At 37.8% G+C, this 24391-nt stretch overlaps 1 protein-coding gene across 17 annotated transcripts in view; it reads right to left on the bottom strand.

Annotated features, from left to right (window-relative positions):
• Window positions 1-24391, bottom strand: part of ANK2 (ankyrin 2) — a 581957-nt gene that overhangs the window by 54150 nt on the left and 503416 nt on the right. For 7 of the 17 annotated variants that reach the window (XM_061419353.1, XM_061419352.1, XM_061419351.1 and 4 more), the window contains 4 exons: window positions 17184-17328; window positions 10465-10567; window positions 9657-9760; window positions 5386-5421 (listed from right to left, as the gene is read on the bottom strand). In XM_061419353.1, the coding sequence (XP_061275337.1) occupies window positions 5386-5421; window positions 9657-9760; window positions 10465-10567; window positions 17184-17328 (388 nt within the window). The remainder of the gene's footprint in view (window positions 1-5385; window positions 5422-9656; window positions 9761-10464; window positions 10568-17183; window positions 17329-24391) is intronic. The other 10 variants (XM_061419340.1, XM_061419343.1, XM_061419345.1 and 7 more) reach the window with 2 other exon arrangements.

Here is a 24391-nt window from a genome sequence, read left to right on the forward strand (position 1 = left end):
CATATACACAAAGACACACACAAATAATGTGCACACCCTACTGTCTTTCCCAATTCTCCTTGCATTTCCAAGAATTTTATACCAAAACAGAAAGAGGAAAGCAACACACAGGTGTCGTAAGATCTACTGATAGCTTAAGCAGCACAGAACTATACCAGATTCATCACACTCAGATATTACATCCATGACAAACATGTAAAACATTTGAAAGGTATTTCATTAAAGTAAGTTATGGGATAGAAACACAATATATTTGTGTTATTTTTAAATAAGTGAAGGAAAAATACCTTAGCATCCTCTTCATAGCAGAACACAGACCTCATTAAGCATGCTATTGAACAGAACCCTGCTGCTAGTAATACAGACGTCTGTGAAGGAGCCCAGAGTGCCTATCTGAAGCAGGTCACGCAGAATGAGACCAAGAGAGGAGGTCTCACACTTCTTTCCCCATGCAGGAGCCAGTCTAGACCTACCGGTTTAAACCCCATCCTCTCAGCTTTTAGTACGGGGCACAAACTGGGGAGTATAAGCAGCAGGTCAGTTCTGAAGTGTGGATGTTTCTGGTCTTTATCAAAATACAGCGAAAAAATGTTGGCTGCTTTTCGTATTACTAGTGTTTAAGCAGGAATTCTTAAATTATTTTCTATTTGCTTTTTAAAATGCACTATCGCTCAAAAAGAATGAAAGAACTGGTAAAACGTCTAGATGACTATAAAGGTTTCTTTCCCATTTTATTATTTTCATTTGACTATGATATCCCAGGGACAGGGGAGCCTGGTGGGCTGCCGTCTCTAGGGTCATAAAGAGTGGGACACGACTGAAGCGACTTAGCCGCAACAGCAGCATGATATTTATGTTGATTTTTATAAAAACTAGAAAAAAATGACTGAAGTTTCAACAGGTGCTATTTCAAACTCAATGCTGTATTTCTGACTTTCTCTACTTTCTTTGATTTCTTTTTCATCTTTTGATTACTAGCACCATTGCTGAAGAATAGGGACTCAAAAAAGTAAGGAATTATTATAATACATCTGATTAATATCATCAATATCCAATACTATCTATTTTTTGAAAGCATCCAGGGTGTTTCCCCATTCATGGTACATGCTATTATATTTTCACTATATTTATTCCAGTAATGGTTTACAGCCTATATATTCCATTTAGAATATCTTGTAGCAGTGCATTCTGTAAGGAGTGAATTGAAGTAGCTATATATTTGGCTGTAACAATGTCTAAGCACCTACATGTTTGATTACTTTCTCTGATTTCTATGTTACTGACTTTCTTTTAAAATTCTCTTTTGTTCTCCTTTACCCCATAATTTCCATGCTGCTTTTCATGTCACATTTTGTACACTTCTTGTCAGTGGCAGCTGCTCGGCTAGGAACTTAGCAAGGATACAGAAAGTAAAGACATACCCCAGATGTCCTCCATTGCTGCCGAGATGCTCACAGTCTAAGCCCCAAATGTCACATGACGATTTCACTTACTCGGAATCGCTTACTCTCCTGATCAAGGAGGAAGGAACTAGACCACACTCAGGTCCATATCAGTGTCACAATGGCAGTGACCTTGTGCTCTGTATTTCTTCCTGTGTCCCAAGTGCCTAGTGCTATGTGAATGGGGCACACAGTAGGCAGTTAATAAGTAACTGCTTAATAGTGAATGAATGGAAGAGTGAAAAGGGTAAGTTGTGAGAAGCTGTATATATTTGTTTCTAATTGAGAAGAAGGCTAAAGTAGAAGGTTATTTAATTCTTTGATTCCTGGACAACCAATCCAGTCAGACCTCACTCAAATTACTACACTCAGACATTTCAGTTCATAAAATAGCTAAATAGTTGAGAAGGACTGTCTTCAATATTAAATATTCCTCTACAGGCATTTCCCTGCTTGAAAATGAGAGAGTGAATATATTCAATTACCTTGATAGAGGATTAGTAGAAAATGAAAGTAAGCAAAAAACCAAGAGTTTGGATACACCAAAGTAATGATTTTGTTAGAAGTGAAAACTGTATGAAGAAAGACCAAAGACTGGGAAGTAAAAGGTCTTAAAGACTGGAGCTGCAGTAGATAAATTTAACTATATATGTCTTGGTGTCATCATAGATCTAGAAAATTATATTTAAGTATCGCACCAGAACAGCAAGCAAATTTGAAAAATTAAAGTGGCAATGTGTCTAATTCAGAGAAAACTTCCAACAAAAACAAGCTTTTGTGTCTTTATGAAATAACTAAAGGAAGTGCACTAGCCTAATAAAAAACAACAAGCTCTACTGAGGGAATTATTAGATGAGAGAGGGAGAGAGAGATGACGGAAGAGAGGGGCAGGCAGGCAGAGAAGAAAGTAAATCAGAAGGATATCAAGAAAGAAACAAAAGGATGGGAAGTCATGAAAGAGCTAAATATTGATAGTCAAAATGAATAAAAATGTTTACAAATTTAGTTAGAAAATACTCTAAGCAAATCAGACTCAAATAGATGCTGCTTAACAGTGAATGATGGAAGAGTGAAAAGGGTAAGTTGTGAGAAGCTGTATATATTTATTTCTAATTGAAAAGAAAGACAACCAGGGACCAAACACCAGTCAGACCTCATTAAAGTAAACAACTAATTAAAAAGCTGACTATGCAGAATCATATGTAAAAGTCTTTTCTTCAACTAAAAGAGAATAAGAGAAATAATTATGCAACTTTTTCTAGGTACTGATGAGAAGTCTTTTGATAAAAGTCAACATGCTAATCAGTTAATCCTAATAGTTTATAATATAAAATTGGCTTAGCATTTGAATATTGTCATCAAAAATACCAGGATATCCAAAGGTGTTACTACCTGGATGTGTGTGTGAGTCATTCAGTTATGTCCAACTCTGTGTGCCACGCTCCTTTCTGTCCCTGGGATTTCCCACTGGAGTGGGTTGCCGTTTCCTTCTCCAGGGAACTTCCCAACCCAGGGATCGAACCCACATCACCTGTATTGGCAGGCGGGTTGTTAACCACTGAGCCACCAGCGAAGCTTAGGTAATAGATTAGTGGATAGTTATTTTGTGATGTATAACAATTTCAAAAAGCAGATTGTAAGAGATCATTATTTTTTTTTTGTATCACAGGAAAAAGTGAAAGGTTAGGGTGAATCATGAGAGAAATTAGTTCACATACCAGATTTGATTAAGTAAATTTGATTTTCTCATATTTTCAGGAGATTAAAAATGGGACAAGATAACCCTAACCCTAACATTGGGAGATGAAAAGAACTAAAGTAAAATGTATTGATAAATGGATTGAAGTTCAGTTTCACTGTTTGTGAGCTGTGACTGAAGCCTCATTTGTCAATGAGGGATAATCCTATCACCACTTAAGGGTAGAGCAAGAATTAAATCATTGTGGGTCAAGCAGATAGAATTCAATAAATGCATATAATTTTATATATTTTGAATGTCTTAAAATTAGCGTATAAAAAATTAAACAGAGTAACTAACATTTATTAAATATCTACAATGAACCTACAACTTTGCTAAAGTAGTTTAATATGGAGTTTTGATTAGTTTATGAACTGTACTAAAGAAGATGTAAAAAACACTATTATTACAGAGCACAAGATAATTCAACAAGTTCCACATTCTTTCCTGGCTCCAGCTTGGATCTATCACGAGATCTAACCTTGTGTTGAATTACTGCTCTAACCTCGGGCAAGTCATTTAACATCTTTAGGTTTCAGTTTTCTCATCCCCAAAATGAGAGACTTTGATTAAACTCAAACTCTAATGTGGCATTCTGGTATTAAAATTCTAACTAGGTTAGGCGACCTACTGGAATGTTCCATTTCAGAAGTTCTGGAAGCATTTCTATTTGAAAAACAAACTGCTATTCCTCCACGAAATATATACTATTTTTGCTGTATGGCTAAAACAATCAGGAGTAGTTTTGCAGAAAATGTATACACATACTCCACTGAACATTGACTTCAGACTGTACAGACAAAAAAACATCACATAACATACTTGGTTTTAATTGTTTATCTTACTCTTCAAAGGAAATTCAGCAGTCATGCAAAGTAGAAATCCTTATTGAAGTTTTCTAAATTGTGAGATACAGTGTTATCACAATTTAAAAGGAATAAAAGCAAAAGCAATCCACCATTATTATGCAGATGACTTGCCTAGGAATTTGTAGTTGATTAGCTAGACAGATACATGCTTCAGAGGAGGCAGCAGAAAACAGTGATTCTGGTCTTTTGAGGACTATATCCTCCACCCCAAAAGTTATGAATCCTTAGGTTTACGTTTAATTCATCCAGGATCATGGGGGTAAGGATGGGGGGGAGATTACAGCATTCAGAGTTAGTTACTGAGTGAAAATAGGAAAAAAAAATCGGTCATCAGGGTGCTTCAGTGATCTACACATACATAGCAAGAGGGCCTTAAATTAAATCTGATTTCTGGGTAACTGTGACAAAACCGTACCGTGAGCTCCCTGTCCTCTATAATTTTCTTAATTTCTTCCCAATCTTCCAAATTCCATGAACTGAAAAACTGATGAAAAACAGCTTTGAAATAAAATGCCTCAAACCTGTTAACATCACCAAAAATGTTATTTATCACTATGTTCATGTATAGACACAAAATATTTAGTGGGTATTGCAAAAAAAAGTAAAAAAATGGATATAAATTTGTCAAAATTGAAAATTGCCTGATTTGTAGACAATCTTCAGTATCCTGATCCTGATGGATGACTATGTAATAAAAATACTATAACCAGTAGTCTGATAAAGAACTTTAAAAAATAACTTTATCAAAATAACATATAATCAAAATAACATAGAATCATAGATATTTTTAGAACACTGGAATCATTCTATAGTACAATTTCCAAAATATCAAAAGTTGCACTTAAAGCACTACTAGCAAGCAAGTGCACTATTAATAAACTTTCAGCCTTTGGTTCCCCTATAGCTTTAAAAAACTCTGCTAAGTGACACTTAAAATCATAACCTTTACTATAACTTGAAAATAGCTTAACCAATTTGCATAATTGCTGGGAATAACATCTTTCAGCTCTATGTAGCCCTTTTTCTCTCAAAAGAAGCAGAGACACGGAGACTTATGATGAAGACAGCCATGAGGTCTACATTCATTTTAGCATACCCCCACTTATTTCCAACAAAATAACAAATACCCGCTTTCCCTGTACCATAATGGGGAGTTCAGTAATGGTCATGACGTGGAGGCAATAAATCATTCTCCCTCATGTGCTCCCTCTCTTGCTCTCTCTGGCTAGGTATGGTCACACTAAAGCATCCCAAGGCAAGGTACAGGGAGAAGGACGTGGAGAAAGGGGAAGAGGGGAGGCAACATGTTCAGAGAAGGAATTATGCGGAAGTTCACCTGCTGTTGTCACGATCAAGACATGGAGAGGTGCGGCTGCAATAGAATAGATACTTTAGCACAGAGAAGGAATGGATAAAGTGAGATATAAAGAAGGAAATCAGAAGTGACTTTCAAATGAAATATTTATATACCAATACCGTATTCACTGAAAAAAAAAAAAAGGATGGAAATACAAATGAGATACAGCTCTCTGAAAAGGCTGAGAGAAGACCCAGATATGGGGGCTATGGAGTAACTCCCAGGTTAGGGAACTGGGATATAAAACCAATGGAGAGGGATTTGTGGCCTTATTCAACACTGGCGTATGTGGGTACTCAAAGTCTAAATATCCAAGAAGCTACACAACATCAAGGGGCAGTTTAATGAAAGATAAAAAGTCTTTTATTTGATAGACATAGTTTTGCCTCCATAGCTTTTCACTCACACTTTTAGTATTTTCAAAATAATGGTAATGCCCTTTGGGCTGCTACATAAGAAATGCAAACAGAAAAGGCGCAATTTAAAAATTGGCTCCAATGACAAACAGCAGCATAAACTATAAGGCAGAGTAGGTAACACTAATTACCTACTATAGGTAACAAAAACTATGTGAACGAAGTCTTGGTGCTTTTCCAAGACTTCCATTCCCTGTCTTCCTCACTGGTCACACTGTTTGACCTCACTCTAAGTCCTGTCGTTCATTCCTCTTCTACTTGAGGCTGCTCTTCCTCAAAACGCTCCGTACCTTTTCAGAGAGTCCACTTGGGTTTTCGGCACCTGATGATTTACAGATAAGTGTATACTCTGGACCAGAAACCTAACTTGACAAAACAGTTGTTTCACTACTTATGAAACAATTTTCTTCACCCCAAAGAATTTACCTTCATGCACCATTAAAAAAAAAGTGTTTGAAATACATGAACAACTAAATTAACTGCCACAGGTACTTAGATAAATATTGATGTCGTCAAATGAAAAACATCTTTAATTTCTATGAATTTCAAATATCAACTTCCACTATTTGGGCTAACATCTTTACATTTTTTTTAAAATAGACTATATTTTTTAGAGTAGTTTTAGGTTCACAGCAAAACCATCTTCAATATGTTTTCATGAAAAAGAAGTCCTATAAAAGATTACTTTCCTATTGACTTCTAGTTACTATGTCTTATATACGACGTCATGAACTGACATTTATTTGTTGGCACTTGGCTGACATTAAAAAACTATAACATTAAAGACTTTTGAAATAATACTTAAAATGAGTCACAAATCTAGCTATTGATAGGAATTTGTGGCTTACATCTGTTGATTCATTATGCACTTATGAAATGGGGAAGAAATGTAAAATTTAAGCTCTTGTCAAAGCTTGCACTGGATGTGATCACGGTTAGGATACTGGAAATAATAATCACACTGTGAATCAGTGAGGCAACTTCTTTAAGAACAACAACAGAAATATTACAGCCAGCCTTTCTTTTGCTAGATACTGGCTGTATTTATTGGTCAGAACAGATTTTTTAATCACCGTGACCTATTCTCCTATTGTGATGAACACTAGTCATTGGAAACAGTAGAAATAAAATAATGGTGCTTATTGGTAGAAGTTGTGTCTTCCATTAATCTAAAATCTCTTCATCTAATCTAATAGATCAGTATCCAAAAATTAGTGACATATGCATATAAAAGCTAACTTTATTATCTCCTCTATCAAAAATTATTTTTTTCTTACAATTTGGGCAGGCTTTAAAGTGGCTTAGAATTCACCTAATTAATTTAAGATAGACTCAGCTCCTTGTAAATTACATAAAAACTATTACTCAGGAACCTGATGTATAATGAATAAAATTATAAGAAGTCATTTTTATATGATATATTATGAATACTATTTATATTAATATCACAGTAGCTTTCAAATACCACCATGTTCAGAAATACTGAATTTTTAGTGGTAACTATCCATTCCACTGGAGTCATCTTTTGCAGTGTTCATTCAAATACTATGGTAGAAACACAATTTTACGATAGATTACCTGATAAAAAATAAGTCAAACACTGCCATTATGAATTATACCACATTGGTTATTCCCATTTAGAGAATTCAGAATACTTTTGTTTCACTAACTGGAAATTTGCTAAAGATGTGTGTGTGGATTGTATAAATACTAATGGCTAAAATCTATTGATTACTTATTCTTTCTAGGCAAAATGCTAACTACTTAAGAAGCACCTAATCCTTAAGTCCCCCCTACGGAGCCTATAACATAACATTCATCTTATAGATAAATAAACGAAAGCACTTTACACAACTTGCCCAGTGTCACATATTGAATGTCAGGGCCAGGATCTGAATTCTGTTTGGTATGATTCCAAAGCACACTCTTAACCATCATGTTATTGCTCTTTCGTAGACTGTCTTCCAAATTCAAATAACAACCCTCAGCAAGCTTCTTAAAGGTACTGGCTAAGGCTTACTCATCTGTTTTCCTTAGTGCCTGGCACAAACTTTGGTGCACTGCAGAATTCAACAGTGTGTGAAGAGAGAATACTGAAGTAAATGGAAAGGATAAAAAGATATTTGAGGTAACTAGTCATATGTTAATTACCTAAGTCAAACTTATAGTCGAAGCTTTATTAGGCAATGGTGTTCCTTTCTAATCGCCTACATAAAACAAATATATTTGACAACTGGTGCTTGTAGAAAATACCAATGGCAAGGCCCCAGCAACAGAGACTGTGATAGAACTGGTTTCAGTTGGGGCCTGGGCATCAATATTTTTAAAGCTCCCAAGTGATTCCCATGTACAGCCAGAGTTGAGGATCAGAGTCAGTGACCATGTTTCATAGTAAAAAAAAAAAAATAAGGATCTTTAAAATCTTGGTCTGCAATAAGACAATTTTTCTCTGTCACATTTTGCTTAAAGTAATCTTGTCACTTTGTAGGCTGGACATGGACTTCAAATACTAGATTATGGTTTCTAAATTCTGACCTATTATCCATCAACACTCTAGGCCCAAGGTTTTTTTCTTCTTATTATTGTTGAAAAATTTAGTATGTGATGTTATGCTTTTTGAACCACATACAGCTGTCAGATTTTAATTATCTCATTTTATACTTAAAATAAGTAAATTTGAATGAGGTTTAATTGGTTTTTATTCCCCTGAATAACACTTGCACCAAGAACTAGCTTTTACTTATTTAACATAGAAGAGTATTATGATTATTTTCAATATCTATGTAACTAATTTTATATCTATGTAACTAGTTTTAAGAGCCTTTAACAGAAGATCAGATTAAGAAGTCCCAAATTTTAAACTACAGTATCTTAGAATGCTTTCCTGAAAGGAGAATATTTTAGAATAATAAAAACAATAAAGGATCCATCACTCAAAATCATTCTGTGGATAATGGATAAGGAGTTTGGGATAATAATTTAAATCAAAATATTACATTTAGTTAGATAAAATACGAGCAGGGTTTAAAAAGTAATTAAAGAAAAACATTTTTAAAGTTTATTCATAATTATGGAATTACTATACAACTTGAAACCATTAAAATGTAAGGAAAAGACCAATTGTAAAGAGTACTACAATTTAAAACCCCTTAAGGAATTAATATTACAAATAATTGAATTCTAACTTAAGAACATCTTTAAGGATATTTAAAATCATTAACTCAAAGTCCTACTTTTTAATAAGCTAATATAAATAGGCAGAATTTCTTAAGTGGTGGCATATATATTACCTGAATGACTTTAAAACGATAATTGAGAACCTAACTGGTTGCACTCAAATCTCCCTTTTTAATATATTCTTACTTCAAGCACCATGTGAACTCCTCTGTATATCTGTATGACTCAGACTCCTGTAAACATTATTTTAGATGCATTAATATGCAAGGAAAGGCATTTATTAAACTAGTCAATCTTAGTAAGCAGAACTTTCAAAAGCAAATGATCTTGCCCCTCTTTTCAAGGTATCTTAAAGACAAAAATATGAACAATAAGGAGGCCACAGGTATACTCTGGTTAGTTAACAAGCTATTTGACGCAGTTCTATGCGTTATTTTAAAACAATGGTCAGTTCTTCTATGCGGAATTCAACCCTTTTTGCTGGTCTGTTTGTGTGGAGAGACTCCATGGCGGATAAAGCGGATAAAGCATGACCTTTTTAAAAAAGGTCACTTCCCCTGTTAAGCTAGCCATCAGCTAAAGCTACTGGACAAAGCTGTTATTTTCACTCATCTCTTTTTACCTCTTGATCTGGATACACAATATTGATTTACTCACCCTGAATGAATAGGGCTGGAAGAAAGAGCCACGTTGTCCAAGTTCTCAGTGCCCCAGCTTAGACGATAAGAATTCCTTTCTGCCTCCTTGGCTAGAGTTGTCACCTAAACACAAAGAACACTGGATTTAATACGAAAGACTTTCTTTCAATTAAATTAAAATATAATGAACTTCAATAATTGGAATCACAGGAAAGTGGTATTACATGGAAAAACATTCATTTAAAAATATGATATGAGACTAAGGCATTTAAAAATATATCTTTATAATGCATTCCAATTTAAATTACATTACTGATGTAGGGTTACACTTGAGTAGTTGTCTGTGAAAAACATAGGTTTCATTTACTTCCTTATATATAGTCAAACTGATAAAATCATATCTAAAATTAAGTTCATAACAAATTCTACACCTTTTCTCATAGAAAACAATTTTAAATATTGAGAGATATATTTTAACCTGTACCTTTTATCTTATACTTTAAAATGCATCCAACCTTACATTTTCCTTTAACAGAGATTTCACAAAGAAATTGAGTTTTATATATAATCTTCACAGAAGAATCCAGTATAGCTTAAGACACAAGTAGTATATTATTTTAGAAAAACTCTGCTCATTAAGAAATGCAGCAAACTTTCTTTATGCTTTTGAAAAACTTATAAATCTCTTATGCTAGGCTTATTGACTGAATTAAGACAGTTTTTTTTTTTTTTTTAGGTTAAAAAATCTTCTTCCAGACCTAGCCAACATCAGATAACGTTAAAAAGACCTCCAGAAAACAGAAACGCAAAGGCAAAAAGTCACATACCTGGTGACTGGGGATCACAACTGCGTCGTCGATCATGGCACTGTCCCTCAGGTACGAGGCATGGCTCAGGGTGTGAGACCTGTCGGAACTGAAGGATCGAAGGCTGGTAGGTTGGCAGGAGGTCATGGTGATATACCAACAGCAGTAGTAGGGTTGGGAGGATGGAATGATGAGCCGAGCAGGAGAGTGAAAAAAGCGTGCTATTAGCTAACAGTGCAACTTCCAGGGGGACATAAATCGCAACCGTGGAAGAAGGAAACCCAGGTCTCTGTGTTGCCACACCTCTCTGTCCAGCAACTAAACTAACACATCTTTTGACTGGTTCCTACCACTCAATGGCCAGGGCACAAGGGAATCCAGAAGATAAAATTTGATACTCCTAACCTGATTCATTTTCTTCCCAGAAATGTTTTAAACCAGCAACTGTAGCTTACTGCTAGTATAAGAAATTCACACAGAAAGTAATCCCAGGATAGACTGCTTAAATCTGTGTTAAATGTAAATCTCCCTGCAGCTAGAAAAAATATTAGTAGAAGACAGCCCTCGGAGAGAATGAAACGAAAGCACAGGTTTCATTTTCACTCATTTTCCTCTCTCTCCACACCTCTTTCTCCTCCTCTCCAGCTGTGAATGACTGAGTGTCGGTGCACACCCCTGGAAGCGACAGAGCGAGATGAATGGGGGCCAGATGCGTGCTTCCTGTGGAAGTGCTGTTTCTCCTGTTTGTCTCTGGTGTTTCCAATAAAGGGATTTCAAAGGACAGCACCATTCCCTGTGCATGTCCTGTGTGTGGTGAGTGAGGCACCAAAGAACGCTGGTCGCTGTGGCAATGAGATGCAAGAGCACAAAAAACCGTTTCTAAGACCAACCCACAACACACGCGCACACACACATCTGCCAGCGTGAAAATGAATTGCCAGCGGACACTGACCAAAACTGAGGCTTGGCTTCACAATGGGATTTAGGCTTTGATAAGCAATGCTTTACATTTTTGGCAAATCTGAATTTCAAAGTTCTGAATTACATACTCATATGTAATGGGTGAGACTCGATATTTGCATAGATGCAATTCGGAGAAGGCAATGGCACCGCACTCCAGTACTCTTGCCTGGAAAATCCCATGGATGGAGGAGCCTGGTGGGCTGCAGTCCATGGGGTTGCTAAGAGTCGGACACGACTGAGTGACTTCACTTTCACTTCTCACTTTCATGCATTGGAGAAGGAAATGGCAACCCACTCCAGTGTTCTTGCCTGGAGAATCCCAGGGATGGGGGAGCCTGGTGGGCTACCATCTATGGGGTTGCACAGAGTCGGACACGACTGAAGCGACTTAGCAGCAATTTCCTTACTTCCTAGTCAATTTGTACAATCAAATGACAAACACATTGGTATCTTAAATAAACTATATTTTATACATGCTAGCCCAAGAATTAAAGATCTGTATTCAGAATACTCTCGCCCAAAGCCCACAAGGGAAAATAAAGAGATAGGCAAACTTTTAGCTTATTTATGGAAGCAAGATTTCATTTACTTTCAGCTAGTAGGTATTTGGCCAGTGAAGCGCTATAGAATTATGGACTAAACATCAATTTAGCAGATCTATTAGTAGAAACTATTTTCTTTTGCAAATATACCTAAGTTTGTAAGCCATATATTGTCATCTTTGAGAAGTGTCAACATCTCCAACTATCTTTGAGGAAATCATCACTTGGTAGATAATTTATAGTAATTTGGGGCCTTCTCCTATTTTGCTGTAGGATCTATGCCCCAAAGTAAATGCTGAATATTAGACGGTAAGTGTAATTGATGTACTAAAATTCATGTATTAAAAAAGTTAAATTATCTGATCCTATGTTTTTACACCTATATAAGTCTGTGTGTTTATAATACAATTAAATCTAAATAGAAATTTGTCAATACACTATTTTATGCTCTACAGGCTTTTGGGGAAGATAGAGGCTCCTGACACGGCCATGGTAGGAGGAGCCTGGATGCCAAGCAAACAATTCACAGGGGTTTTAGTTCTGGCACCTGGAAGCAGCTTATACTATAGTTATTTTTACAGCTGTGCAGCTAGATTTTGATGGTGCACTTCATAAATAGGCTACTGTGACGAACCCTGGCCTGACTTTGAAATTGAGGATAGGAAGGGGATTAAACTATTGGGAACAGGGGTCTTTAATCTCAGCAAAAGCTTGTCTCAACTGGTGGACTGAGTATTTTTTTTTTCCCCTGCCTTAAACTACAAAGATAGCTAAAGATTCACTTGTATGTGTTTTGTACCAGGCAGCACTAGGTTAACAGCTCTTCAATTCTATTCTCCTTTATTTTCTTTTGAATTGAACCAAGAAGGGAAAAACAGTAGAGAGGTTAACCTCTTGAAATGATATGTTGTCTATGGGCTCATCATCTTCCCCCATCAAGATCTACTGGGTTTAGATGTATTAATTACATAGTCTCTATGCTCAGCTTTGAAATTCATAGATCCAGACGGTGACTTGATACATTTAAAAGTGCTAGATTTATATTAATGAACAGCACAAAAGGACCAACAGGCACTGGAGTACAAGAACAAAAATGCCTGCTCATAACGGCAAGTAGAGACTCCATCACTATGTAACTTTACCCTTAAATGCAGCCATGGAATGGTAGAAACACAGGTCTCAAAGGCAAAATAGATATTTAGCTTGGATGGGAAAAAACTGAATGGATAAAAAAAAAAGGCGCCTCAGTTAAGACCCAGTGACGTGGCTGCCACCACTGTTTACACTGTCGAAGTGTAAACTTGTAAAAGGGCAGCCAGGTCTCAACTGCCACTCTCAGGGAGGCCCCATATCTGAGTGGGGGTGTGTCTGCTTTAGGAACAAGGTATTTAAGGGCTCCTTTGGGTGTGAATGGAAAGAGGTATTAATGAGGTTTTTAAGAGTTCCTTGGAGCGTGAATTTAAAGCCACATCCTGCAATCACTGTATCAGTAATAACGGTGGATTACTGATATCCATCGACCTAATACCTGGGTCTACTTTGCAACTGGTTTTGAACCAAGAGGAGAAAAGGGATGTTGGTGTTATTTTTTGTCTTTCCTAGAGTCCAAACACCAAAGAAACACAGAGGGAGAAGATAGGAAAGAAAGAGACAATATGATTACAAAAAGGAGATTAGGGTAGGGAGAAAAAGATATTAGGATCTACAGAGAGTGAGGGAAGTTAGAGAGACAGAGTGAAGAGAATGAGTAAGTTAAAACCATATGTCTGAATATCTCTACCCTCTGATTTTATTTTAGCTCTCTCTGTTTACTGCCTTCTAAAATGCTAATTGGTATTTAATCAATGTTTATAGTTCTAATTGCTCTTTTTTCTATGATATCAAAGAATCTACTTAAATGAAATGAAGTGAGAATATTCCAAGAGTAAGGAAATTCTTCTCTAGTTCAAGTCTCTGGATCAGAAACTGTCTACTCTGTTTTAAAACACTGCAAGTAAATTCAAATATTTTGCAACAGAATTGCCACTTTTAAAAAATTAGGTCAGAGGTGGTGCTGTTCAGTTAAATTTGCAATAAAATATCTATAGAAGTGTAAATTTTTACATGCTGTTCAGCTAAGGGATGAGCCAAAAGTTTTTTTTATAATCTTAAATTTATACTTTTTCACCATGATACAGCTGCTTTATGGACACATATTAGGTGGTATCAAAGTTTGCAATTTCACTGAAAAGTGCAATAATTACTATCTTAGTAAGCTGCAATATTTATTAGAAATTCAATTAATGGTGCTTTCAAACCTATTATAACAAGTGAATATCCAAAAATTCAATGTGTTTGCTTTAATACATGGGGAAGCTTCTGTGGTTCACTGTTATTTAGCTCTGCACTGACTCTGAATAGCACTTTTTAATATGTAAGCAATAATAAAATAAAATGGAAACAAAATCCAACTAATCACATCTTGGTTGTGTTCCTATTCAATGTAATCAAAGTTTAGCTGTTTTTATTCCTCTGCATCCATATACATTTCGGGCATCAGAGTAATTTTTTCTATCATGTCCAACTATAAATAGGCTAATTACATTTCTTCTGGAGAAGGAAATGGCAACCCACTCCAGTGTTCTTGCCTCGAGAATCCCATGGACAGAAGAGCCTGGTGGGCAGCAGTGCATGGGGTCACAAAGAGTCGGACATGACTGAGTGACTTCACACAAACACCTTTCTTTTGGGGAAACTGTGCTAATGTTTGATCAACCACAAGGTGGAGCTGTGACAGTTAAAATAAAGTCAGGTGGGGGCGTGTCACAGACTTTCATCCTAGTAAAATATTCCTCCTTCTAGCTCAAATATTAATAGATACTCAATTTAATACATAAAAATCCTAATTTGAGAATAAATCCATAATTCTAGAATATAAGCAATCCTTGCCAAAACACACAAGTGTGCACGCATGCACGCACACACACACACACACAATACACATATATTGAGCAGAGAGCAGGGAAATGTGGATGTATCCAGGAAGGTCATGTTTTCATGATATGCAATTAATACCTACCTGGGTATGGTACTATTGAAAGCACACCAAATAAAGAAATGAGAAGGAAAAAATGATTACCGAAAAAGATAACATATTCAATTGGCTAAGCAAAACTAAAAAAAAAAAAAAAAAAGCAACCATGAAAATGAAATGCAGACTATAATGCCAACTCGGAAAGGATGAATGAATCTGGTGTCTTTAATGCAAGTGTGGCCCCGGACAACCGATCATGTCTTTTTTGTTTCATATCCCCTGTCTTTACAAGCTGAGAAGTATTCAGTTTAGGTAGAATCCTCAAACCACTGATACTCGTCTTATAGAAAGCATTGTTCTAAATCTTTCTCCATACTAAGTATTTCAAAGTCAGCAAAAGGATCAAGTTAAGCACTTATTTGTAACAAGAGAAATCAAGCTGAAAAAAAAAGGATTTTTGGATAACACTAATATGATTATTCACAGACTACTGTGAATTTTTGCAAGGCCATAAATATTTCATTGCAATTTAAAGTCTTTCAAGAATCTCAGATTGTAAGGCTCAAATCAATCAGTGTATCAAAATTCAGAATCTAGAACACTGACCCCTCACAAGCTCCCCTACCCTCACTCTCTGAGCAGCTCCCCCTATATCCTGATCCCAAGGACCCTCTCCATCTAAGTCACTGAAGCCAACGAGCCAGTTGGGTCTTCTTCCTCTTCCTCACACAGCCCATAAAATCTGTCACCATATCTGGCCAGTTTTGCCTCACTGATATATTCTCAAATTTTTCATTTCTAAAATTCTCTCCAGGATTGCTACCACCCAGGTTAAGAGTTCAAGTCTTGTCCTAGCTCCTCCAGCAACCATTGCAGCAGTATTTTCTCAGATGGTTACTACTGCCAGAGGTGGGTAGCCCTTTGACAAAGCCGCTGAATTCACCCTCTGTCTCACTGTCAGAGAGATCCATCCAAAATGCAGATGAGGCCGCCCCTCCTTCACACTTGCACTCCAGCCGCGCTACACTGTTACACTACTCTGTTTCTCTCATACACCACAAGCCTTTGCTCACCTCACCAAAGCTTCAAATGCCCTCCCTGCCTCTCCTCACCACTATTACTTATCATCCCTTCTCGATCTAGGCTCATCGGCTCCAGGAAGCCTGAGCCTCAGGGATCCAGGTGCACTGTGGTACCACTGGCCTCATCTTTCATGCCATTAGTTATGAATTCAGCAATTATATCTTAATCATCTTTGTACCTCCAGCACCTACCACAAAGCCAGTCCAGAAAGGCACTTACATGCACATTGAATTAAAAAAAAAAAAAAAAAGATAGGAGGGAGGCATTAGTACTCAAGGAAAAAACCCAAGGTAGGCTTGTTTTTCCTAATTATCCCTTTAAAATGGACTAGGCTTTCAGGTATTTATTTCTTACACTCCACATATGCTGGATATAGCCAAAAATAGAGCCAATATTAAAATTATAAACCTGAGATTACTGACTGGCAAAAGATATTACATTATATAAACAATTACACACAATCTAAATTGGCAGTGATAGATGAGGCACCATGGAATGTTCTTAGTCAGTTTGTCGCAAAAACTAATAAACACCTGAGGTGCTAGTTAGTAATAAACCCCAAAATTGATTGTATGTTTCAGAATAAAATGTAAACCTCCCTGGATCTGGTGATAAAACCTGCTCTCCGTCAAGATTTTGCTCAGATTGCTCTTGGTATCCAGCCTCTTGGGGGATTCTATTCCAATTTTTTTCATAAAACAGTCAGTTCCAGGCAATGTTTCCTTCTCAATTTGTTATTTTTAAATCCTTCTTCACAGTATAGTTTGGTTCACAGAAATGATTCCACTAACAAAAAACCCCAAGGGGATTTGGGAGTACCTGTAACTGCCACTGAGTAAAGACTGCCCATAAGGCAAAACTGTCCTTTTAATTTGCCTAGAGAATAAGTTGTAGATGATTGAAAGTATCATACTTTAACAGTTTAGAGCTCTTTATTTGTCACGACTCTGCTTCTTACAAAGTTAAACTTTCACTAAATGACTTAATCTCTCTAGGCCTCGGTTGCCTTTAAAACAGACACAAAGTTGTTAGAGAATACCATAAGATAATACACTAACTGCCCAGAGGACAGGATACCTATGAAGTGTCAATGATCCTGTCTACACTATCATCACAAAGGGAGCGCTTTCGGTGAATACCTGTCGGAGCGGCCCCCCTCCAAGCTGTAGCGCAGGTAATTCATCCCGTCCAGGAACTGACTGCTGGGGAGGGAGTCATCACCCAGCTCCTTTAGGTCCTCAGGTCTAAGGTACTCTCCCCCATCACCCGTCATTGTGTCATCACCTTGAAACAGTCAGAGAGAGATGGAGACTTACTTGTTGAATGTAGTATCAACTACAAAATACAATTATAATTGTGAAAAAAATCAGCGTAATAGCATTGTCATCACTGAAATACTGCATACTGGAAAAAAAACAGAACACATGCAATTAAAAAGTGCTGAAACTCGGGGGAACAATATTTGACCCATTTTCCTATTACTTAACAAGAAGAAATAATTACCTGAATTGGAAGTCTTTTAATTTTTAGTCAACCTTCTTTACTCATTTTTTATCATAATAGCTGATTTATAGCTTTATATTTAACTTAATAATTAGTACAATATGTACAACTTGGCTTCTGAATGTGGTTTCAATAATTTTATACACAGTAGCCAGCATTAACAGTCTTCATGTAATCAACAACATGCTAAGAAATATCTATGGCTCTAAAACAAAGAAGAAGTGTACTAAATGGAGTTAATACAGCTTATATACAGATATTAGCAAAATACGCACATTAGGAAAAGAACACTAGAACGAAGTGGGCAGATTGTGACATTTTAATAAACAATCAGGGATTTAATTTTAAAAACATTACAGAGCTTAGAAAGGATGCTTTGGGATGGCTTCCCAAAGGTGAAGTACCAGGGAAAAAGTGAGCTAAGTAACGAAGCAGTGGCAGAAAGCGATGACTAAGTGTTGTAGTTGTCATTTGGAAGCACAGATGGCGAGAGCACATTCCCTGCCCATGCACTGGAATAGAATGCTGTCAAAAATACAGATTTCAGGAAATTCAATAAATGATACCTCATTCACACAAATGCTCTCTATACCATTAATGTGCTAGAATGGGGGAATAATTTAGCTAAGAGAAACTATTTTTGAAGATCCTTGAAGGGTACTAATCACACAAAGCCTGAAAACCTATGTAAGGGAAAACTTGAAGGAATGTACTTCATTCTTATAAGTTAAACATTATTTTAATTTCTTCTGTTTAAAATAACTATTTCAAGTCAGCACTAAGTTATTTATAAAGACACAGCATCAAAGAACCATAAAAGCATGTCTTCAGCATTTCATCACTTCCCTGTATACATGATCAGAAGAGCCCATAATCAAAAGATTATTAGCTTTCTAAATTACTTAAAGCCAAAGACAGCTTGAACAAAAGATCTTCCAGTGAATAGAAATGCAATTTATTCACCACTGGAGGTTTTTCTCAGAATCATTACACTTAATATTTGGCAGTTACAAGTCTCATCATTAAAATTACTTTTTATTTTTCCTCAGTGAAATAATTATATTTTTATTTAGTTTTAGTTGAGTGAGGCTACCCAGAATAGTAATTAAAAAAGTTGAGTCTTTAAAATCAGATGGATCTGGTTTAAAATTCTAATTCTGCTACTTACTGGCCAGTTAATCTTCCCATGAGAGTGATACTAATAATCTATCTCACATGCCGGGGATCTGAATTAAATAATACATAAGGACATATTATAGAGTTCTAGGATATAATATTACTAGGTATTATTTTTGTTAATACAAAATGGTCAAAGTGTTGACACTCTGAAATATAAGCTAAACTTTATTTATGCAAAATAATTTTTGAAAATATATAAAGAAAAATGTAATTGCACTGCTTAAACAGTTCATAAATCTGATAACTCTAATGAAAACATGAGTAAATTTTTAAAATTAATTTTGTTAAACTGGTTCCCCCTCAAATCTTGTATATAATCTCTTCTTCAAAGTGTTCTCTCACAAAATCAGATGCAGCAACAGCAGCAACCCACAGATAAATAACAATAAGGCCAAAGGAGGGAGATCTCTTGTAGTGCAGTGGGCTGAGCAGTGTCCCCCCAAAATTTCATTTTGTCAACTTGGAGCCCCAGGATGTGGTCTTATGTGGAGTCAAGGTCCTTCTAGATGTAAAAGAAGGATTTAGATGAGATCATACACGATAATTTCAAAAGAAGTGTTTTCACAAGAGAGAGAGAAGGACACAAATAGAGGAGAATGCCATGTGAATGCAGATGTTAAAGAGATGTGTCTATAAGCCAAGGAACACCAAGGGCTGCTGACAGGCACCGAGGCTGGAAGAAGTGATCAAGAGTTCTTCCCTACAGCTCTCGGAGGTGAGCATGGTCCCACCATGGACTTCCAGCCTCCAGACCTGTGAGGGAATAAATCTGTGGTGATTTGCTGCAGTAGTCCTAGGAAATTCCAGGGAAGCTGCAAAAGGAATCGCTGAAGAAGGAATGGGAGCTGGTCAACTGCTTGGGGGCAACTGTGATAGGCAGCAGCTGCTGCTTCAAAGTTGCTTCAGTTGTGTCTGACTCTGTGCGACCCCACAGACGGCAGCCCACCAGGCCCCGCCGTCCCTGGGATTCTCCAGGCAAGAACACTGTGGGTTGCCATTTCCTTCTCCAATGCATGAAAGTGAAAAGTGAAAGTGAAGTCACTCAGTCGTGTCAGACTCCAGGCAAGAGTACTGGAGTGGGTTGTGTGATTGGCAGAGATGAGTGTATTTTAAGTGAGAGGCTGGTGTGTGAGGGGTCATGGAGGGCAGCAAAAACAGTATGAATATAAGAGTAACATGCATTACTTACTGAGAGAATACTAAGTAGAATGACTTAGCATTAGTCAGTGTTCATGTTGGCGAGCAATGGGAAGAATCTACGAAGAAAGTCGGTCTCTGAACACAGCAATGAGATCAGGAAGCTTGGACATTTTATTACAGGACTTGTGGGACTTTCCACTATTTCTCCCTCTTGTATAACTGGTAAGTCTTTACACAGGAGTATTTTTATGAGTCAAATAAGTTGGGATTCCCCCTTGGTTTATTTCTGGGAGACAAAAAGTTCTAAGACAATTCTAAGACTTGGCTTATTAAAACACAAGTATTGATTGGATATAAGCCTAAATTATTTCAGAAAGAAAATGCAAGTTTTGTTAACCTTTGAGAAAACTAAGTCTTATTTATGAAAAAGTAGAGGGAATGGCTGAATTCACGGTTACATATAAAACAAGCTATACTTCATGGATCCCTTGAGCAAAAGGCCTACAGAACTATTTAAAACCCAAAAAGTGCTTGAATGTACTCTCTCATTCTTGCTCTATCCCCCACTCTACTACCCCAACCCTCCTCTAAGCTCCAGCAATCAAATAGTTGAGCTTTGCCTTCTAGCATCAAATTCCTAATTTCACCCAGACTGAGGCATCCTACCCATCCCCAGAGTCAACAGGCTTTTGCATTTCATCTTGCTTCTCATAATCTGTCAGCTCTCACCAGTCTCTTAGCAACCAAGATGGTTACAGAGAACAAAGACAAGTCACAATGAGCTTCAATTTCTTCTTGAAATTACTCACAAGTGAAAGCATTAGCCGCTCAGTCAGGTCCAACTCCTTGCGACCCCATGGACTGTAGCCCACCAGGTTCCTCTGTCCATGGAATTATCCAGGCAATAATACTGGAGTGGGTTGCCATTCCCTTCTCCAGGGGATCTTCCTGACCCAGGGATCAAACCTGGGTCTCCTTGCATTGCAGGCAAATTCCTTATCACCTGAACCACCAAGGAAGCCCCCAAATTACTCACAATTCCTTAATAAAAAGTAGGGCTGACACTTCAGGTTCTCTGTCTTATTCCTCCCCTTTTTCTTCCCCTCTTGTCATCCCTAAGTGGACAGAAGGTTTACGTGGTGAAGGAAAGAGAAGAGAATGTCACTCAGCCGGACTCACTCCCAGTCTGGAGAAGCAAGGCCTAGTGTCAGCAGTTTTACCTTGTACAAGATGCAAATGAACTTAGCCTTCCCCTCCTGTGCATGTAGTCATATTAAAAGACAGAAAGAAAGCAACTGGAAGAGGACAGTTTTATCAAATATATCAAACTGAGTGACTGTGGTGATAAGTCAATGCACAAGTGAAAAAGCCCTTATTTCACTGAGTTCATGAGAGAGTGGATGTCCTTTACATTCTCCCACATTTCTGCATTTTGATGATTTTATTACAATGCTATCTGCCTAAGACAGCTGCTACATTACAAAAATTGCCTCCTAGGCTTTGTACTACCAAATGTGAAGTTCAAGGGTTCAGAGACCCCTATGGTGGCCTTGTGTCTATCCTGATGCTCGATTATGTTTCAGAGTCGCTCAGTCGCGTCCAACTCAACTCTTTGCGACCCCATGTTCTGTAGCCCACCTGGCTCCTCTAGCCACGGAATTCTCCAGGCAAGAATACTGGAGTGGAGGTCCTACAATATAGCACATGGAACTCTGCTCAACATTAGGTGGCAGTCTGGATGGGAGGGGAGTTTGGGAAAGAATGTATATGTATGTGTGTGGCTGGTGGGCTTCCCTGATAGCTCAGTTGGTAAAGGATCTGCCTGCAATGCTGGAGACCTGGGTTCAATCCCTGGGTTGAGAAGATCCCCTGGAGAAGAGAAAGGCTACCCACTCCAGTATTCTGGCCTGGAGAATTCCATGGACTGTTTAGAATTCCATGGTGTTGCAAAGAGTCAGACATGACTGAGCAACTTTGACTTTCACTCTCATGTATGGCTGAGTCCCTTTGCTGCCCACCTGAAATTATTACAACATTGCTAACTGGCTATACTCCAATATGAAATAAAAATTTTAAATAAAATAATAAAAAAGAGAATACTCGAGTGGGTTATGATTCCCTTCTTCAGGGAATCTTCCTGACCCAGGGATCAAACCCAGGTCTCCTGCATTGCAGATAGACTCTTGACCATTTGAGCCACCAGGGAACACTTACGTCTCAGAGAGAAATGGTCAAAGATGCAGAATCACTAGTGTCACTGAATGCTAGTGTCACTGGCCAGATGCTAACCCGATGTTGGAATTACCTGGAAAGGTATGTACTTAGGTACTATTCTCGCCATGAAACTCCTCTCCCAGGACATGTGTGCATAAACCATGCTATTTGATAGTGTGTGCAGTGTGGGATGGGAAGCAGAAATGTCTATAGAAATTAATGAAAAATAAGTCTGGGGAAAACATGATAGAGCTAATGCTTTAAATGTTATTACGGTGTCCAAAAAAATAAGACAATCATATTCTTGCCTTTCAACATGGTAAGTAAGATGACTTCTACAGTCCAAGGCAAGCCTATCCCGGCCTTTAAACCCTCATCTTCTTTCATCTTCCTAAACTCCTTGTCTGCTAGATCCTTTATCTTTGACCTCTGCTTCTCTGCCAGCCCCTTCTTTCCTCAGAAACATCCATGTTTCTGCCCTCTTTGAAATACAGTAACCTCTTCCTCCAACTCTTAGGCCTTCTTTATTTCATACTCTGAGTCCTTTTCCTTTCACAAACAGAGACTTTCTGTTTTTACAAATTAATCAGTGGCCAAGAGGTGACTTCTTTGCAAAACTAACCTTCTTAATTTCTCAGATGTAAACCCTCCCTGGTCTTCCCCCTTACATCGGAGTCTTTCTTTCCAGTCTCCACTCTCCTTAAATGTTGATACTTCCCTTCCAAACTTTCTTCTTATTTGATACATAATCATGTATTTTTAAAACGTCAAAGATCACCTATATTTTGCTCACACACTTTCTGCATCCATCCCAAACCTCTCTCACAAACTCAACACGCAGATTCAAATGTTTCCAGGGCTGCCCCACCTCAACTTGCTACAAGCGTCTCAGGTTCAGCACGGTGACCCCCGACTCATCTTCTTCCCCACCTTCCTCTCTATCCATCTGCTTCTCTCTGCAAATTCCCTACGTGAACACACAGTACAACTACTTCCCTACCTGAGCCAAGGCAGGGAAAAGGGATACAGGACTACTTTCAAATAAGATTCTGAATTTAAATACTTAACCCTTATTTGTTAGTTCTACTGGCTTGGAAAGAGTTTATGACAGAGTGGTTATACCCCAGCATTCTCTGTTTTATCAACTTCCTTATTTGTTGTAAAACAAATAAACAAAAAGCAAACCCTTTTTATTTTTTGTGTCATAACAAACCTAAAGTGAACTTCCTTTCTGTTTCTTATATTTGAACAACCCCTTCCCTGACATTACATATGTACTTACTTAACAGAATTCTACTTACTTAACAGAATTCTCGGAGAAGGCAATGGCACCCCACTCCAGTACTCTTGCCTGGAAAATCCCATGGATGGAGGAGCCTGGTAGGCTGCAGTCCATGGGGTTGCTGAGGGTCAGACACAACTGAGCAACTTCACTTTCACTTTTCACTTTCATGCATTGGAGAAGAAAATGGCAACCCACTCCAGTATTCTTGCCTGGAGAATCCCAGGGACGGGGGAGCCTGGTGGGCTGCCGTCTATGGGGTTGCACAGAGTCGGACACGACTGAAGTGACTTAGCAGCAGCAGCAGCAACAGAATTCTAACTTTCAGATTTTAGGAGTTAATTTGTTTTTCATTGTATTCTCCAATTAGTCCAAACATCTTCATGAAAACCCTTTCTACTAATTGTATAGCATTAATGTATTGCTTGCTTTCAAAGTTTCCTGTTTTAATATCCAGAAACTCAAGAGTCCTCAGAGCTAGAACCACAGCCAGTCTCTACAGGGTGCAGATCACAAGAGAATGGGAACAGATACATACGTACAGTGGGAAGGGCCCAGGATTCTTCCTCCTGACAGCTCTTCACACTGCCAGGAAGAAGGAGGTTCTCTGAAATGTTCCTGAGGTCTCTCCCTCTCAAGACCACTTAGCACTTCTGCAGTTAAGTGTGTAAAGAGCTGAAATCTGGGGGCGGTGCCATCCTAGGGTCAAGTGTCCACAGTGGAAGTAGGTCAAAAGGCAAAGAGAGATGCGCCTCTGTATTTCATCCCAACATTCAGCCACTCTGGATTTCTCTTGATTATCAGGACACATCATCCCAGAGAACTAGTGGAGAAGTTTGTACAAACCTCCCGCTCACAAATCCCTGAGTATAAGGGATACGTGGGTCACATTTCCACAAGTAATTTAGTTACACAGGTGTTATAATCCCAGAGCCCCATCATATAATTTACGGCTGGGGAGCTGAGTCAGCAAAGGTAGGAAGCAGCTCACAATCCTATGAAGGTGTAAAGGATTACACTGACAGCTTG

This window comes from Bos javanicus, chromosome 6, assembly GCF_032452875.1.
Source record: "Bos javanicus breed banteng chromosome 6, ARS-OSU_banteng_1.0, whole genome shotgun sequence".
NCBI lineage: Eukaryota > Metazoa > Chordata > Mammalia > Artiodactyla > Bovidae > Bos > Bos javanicus.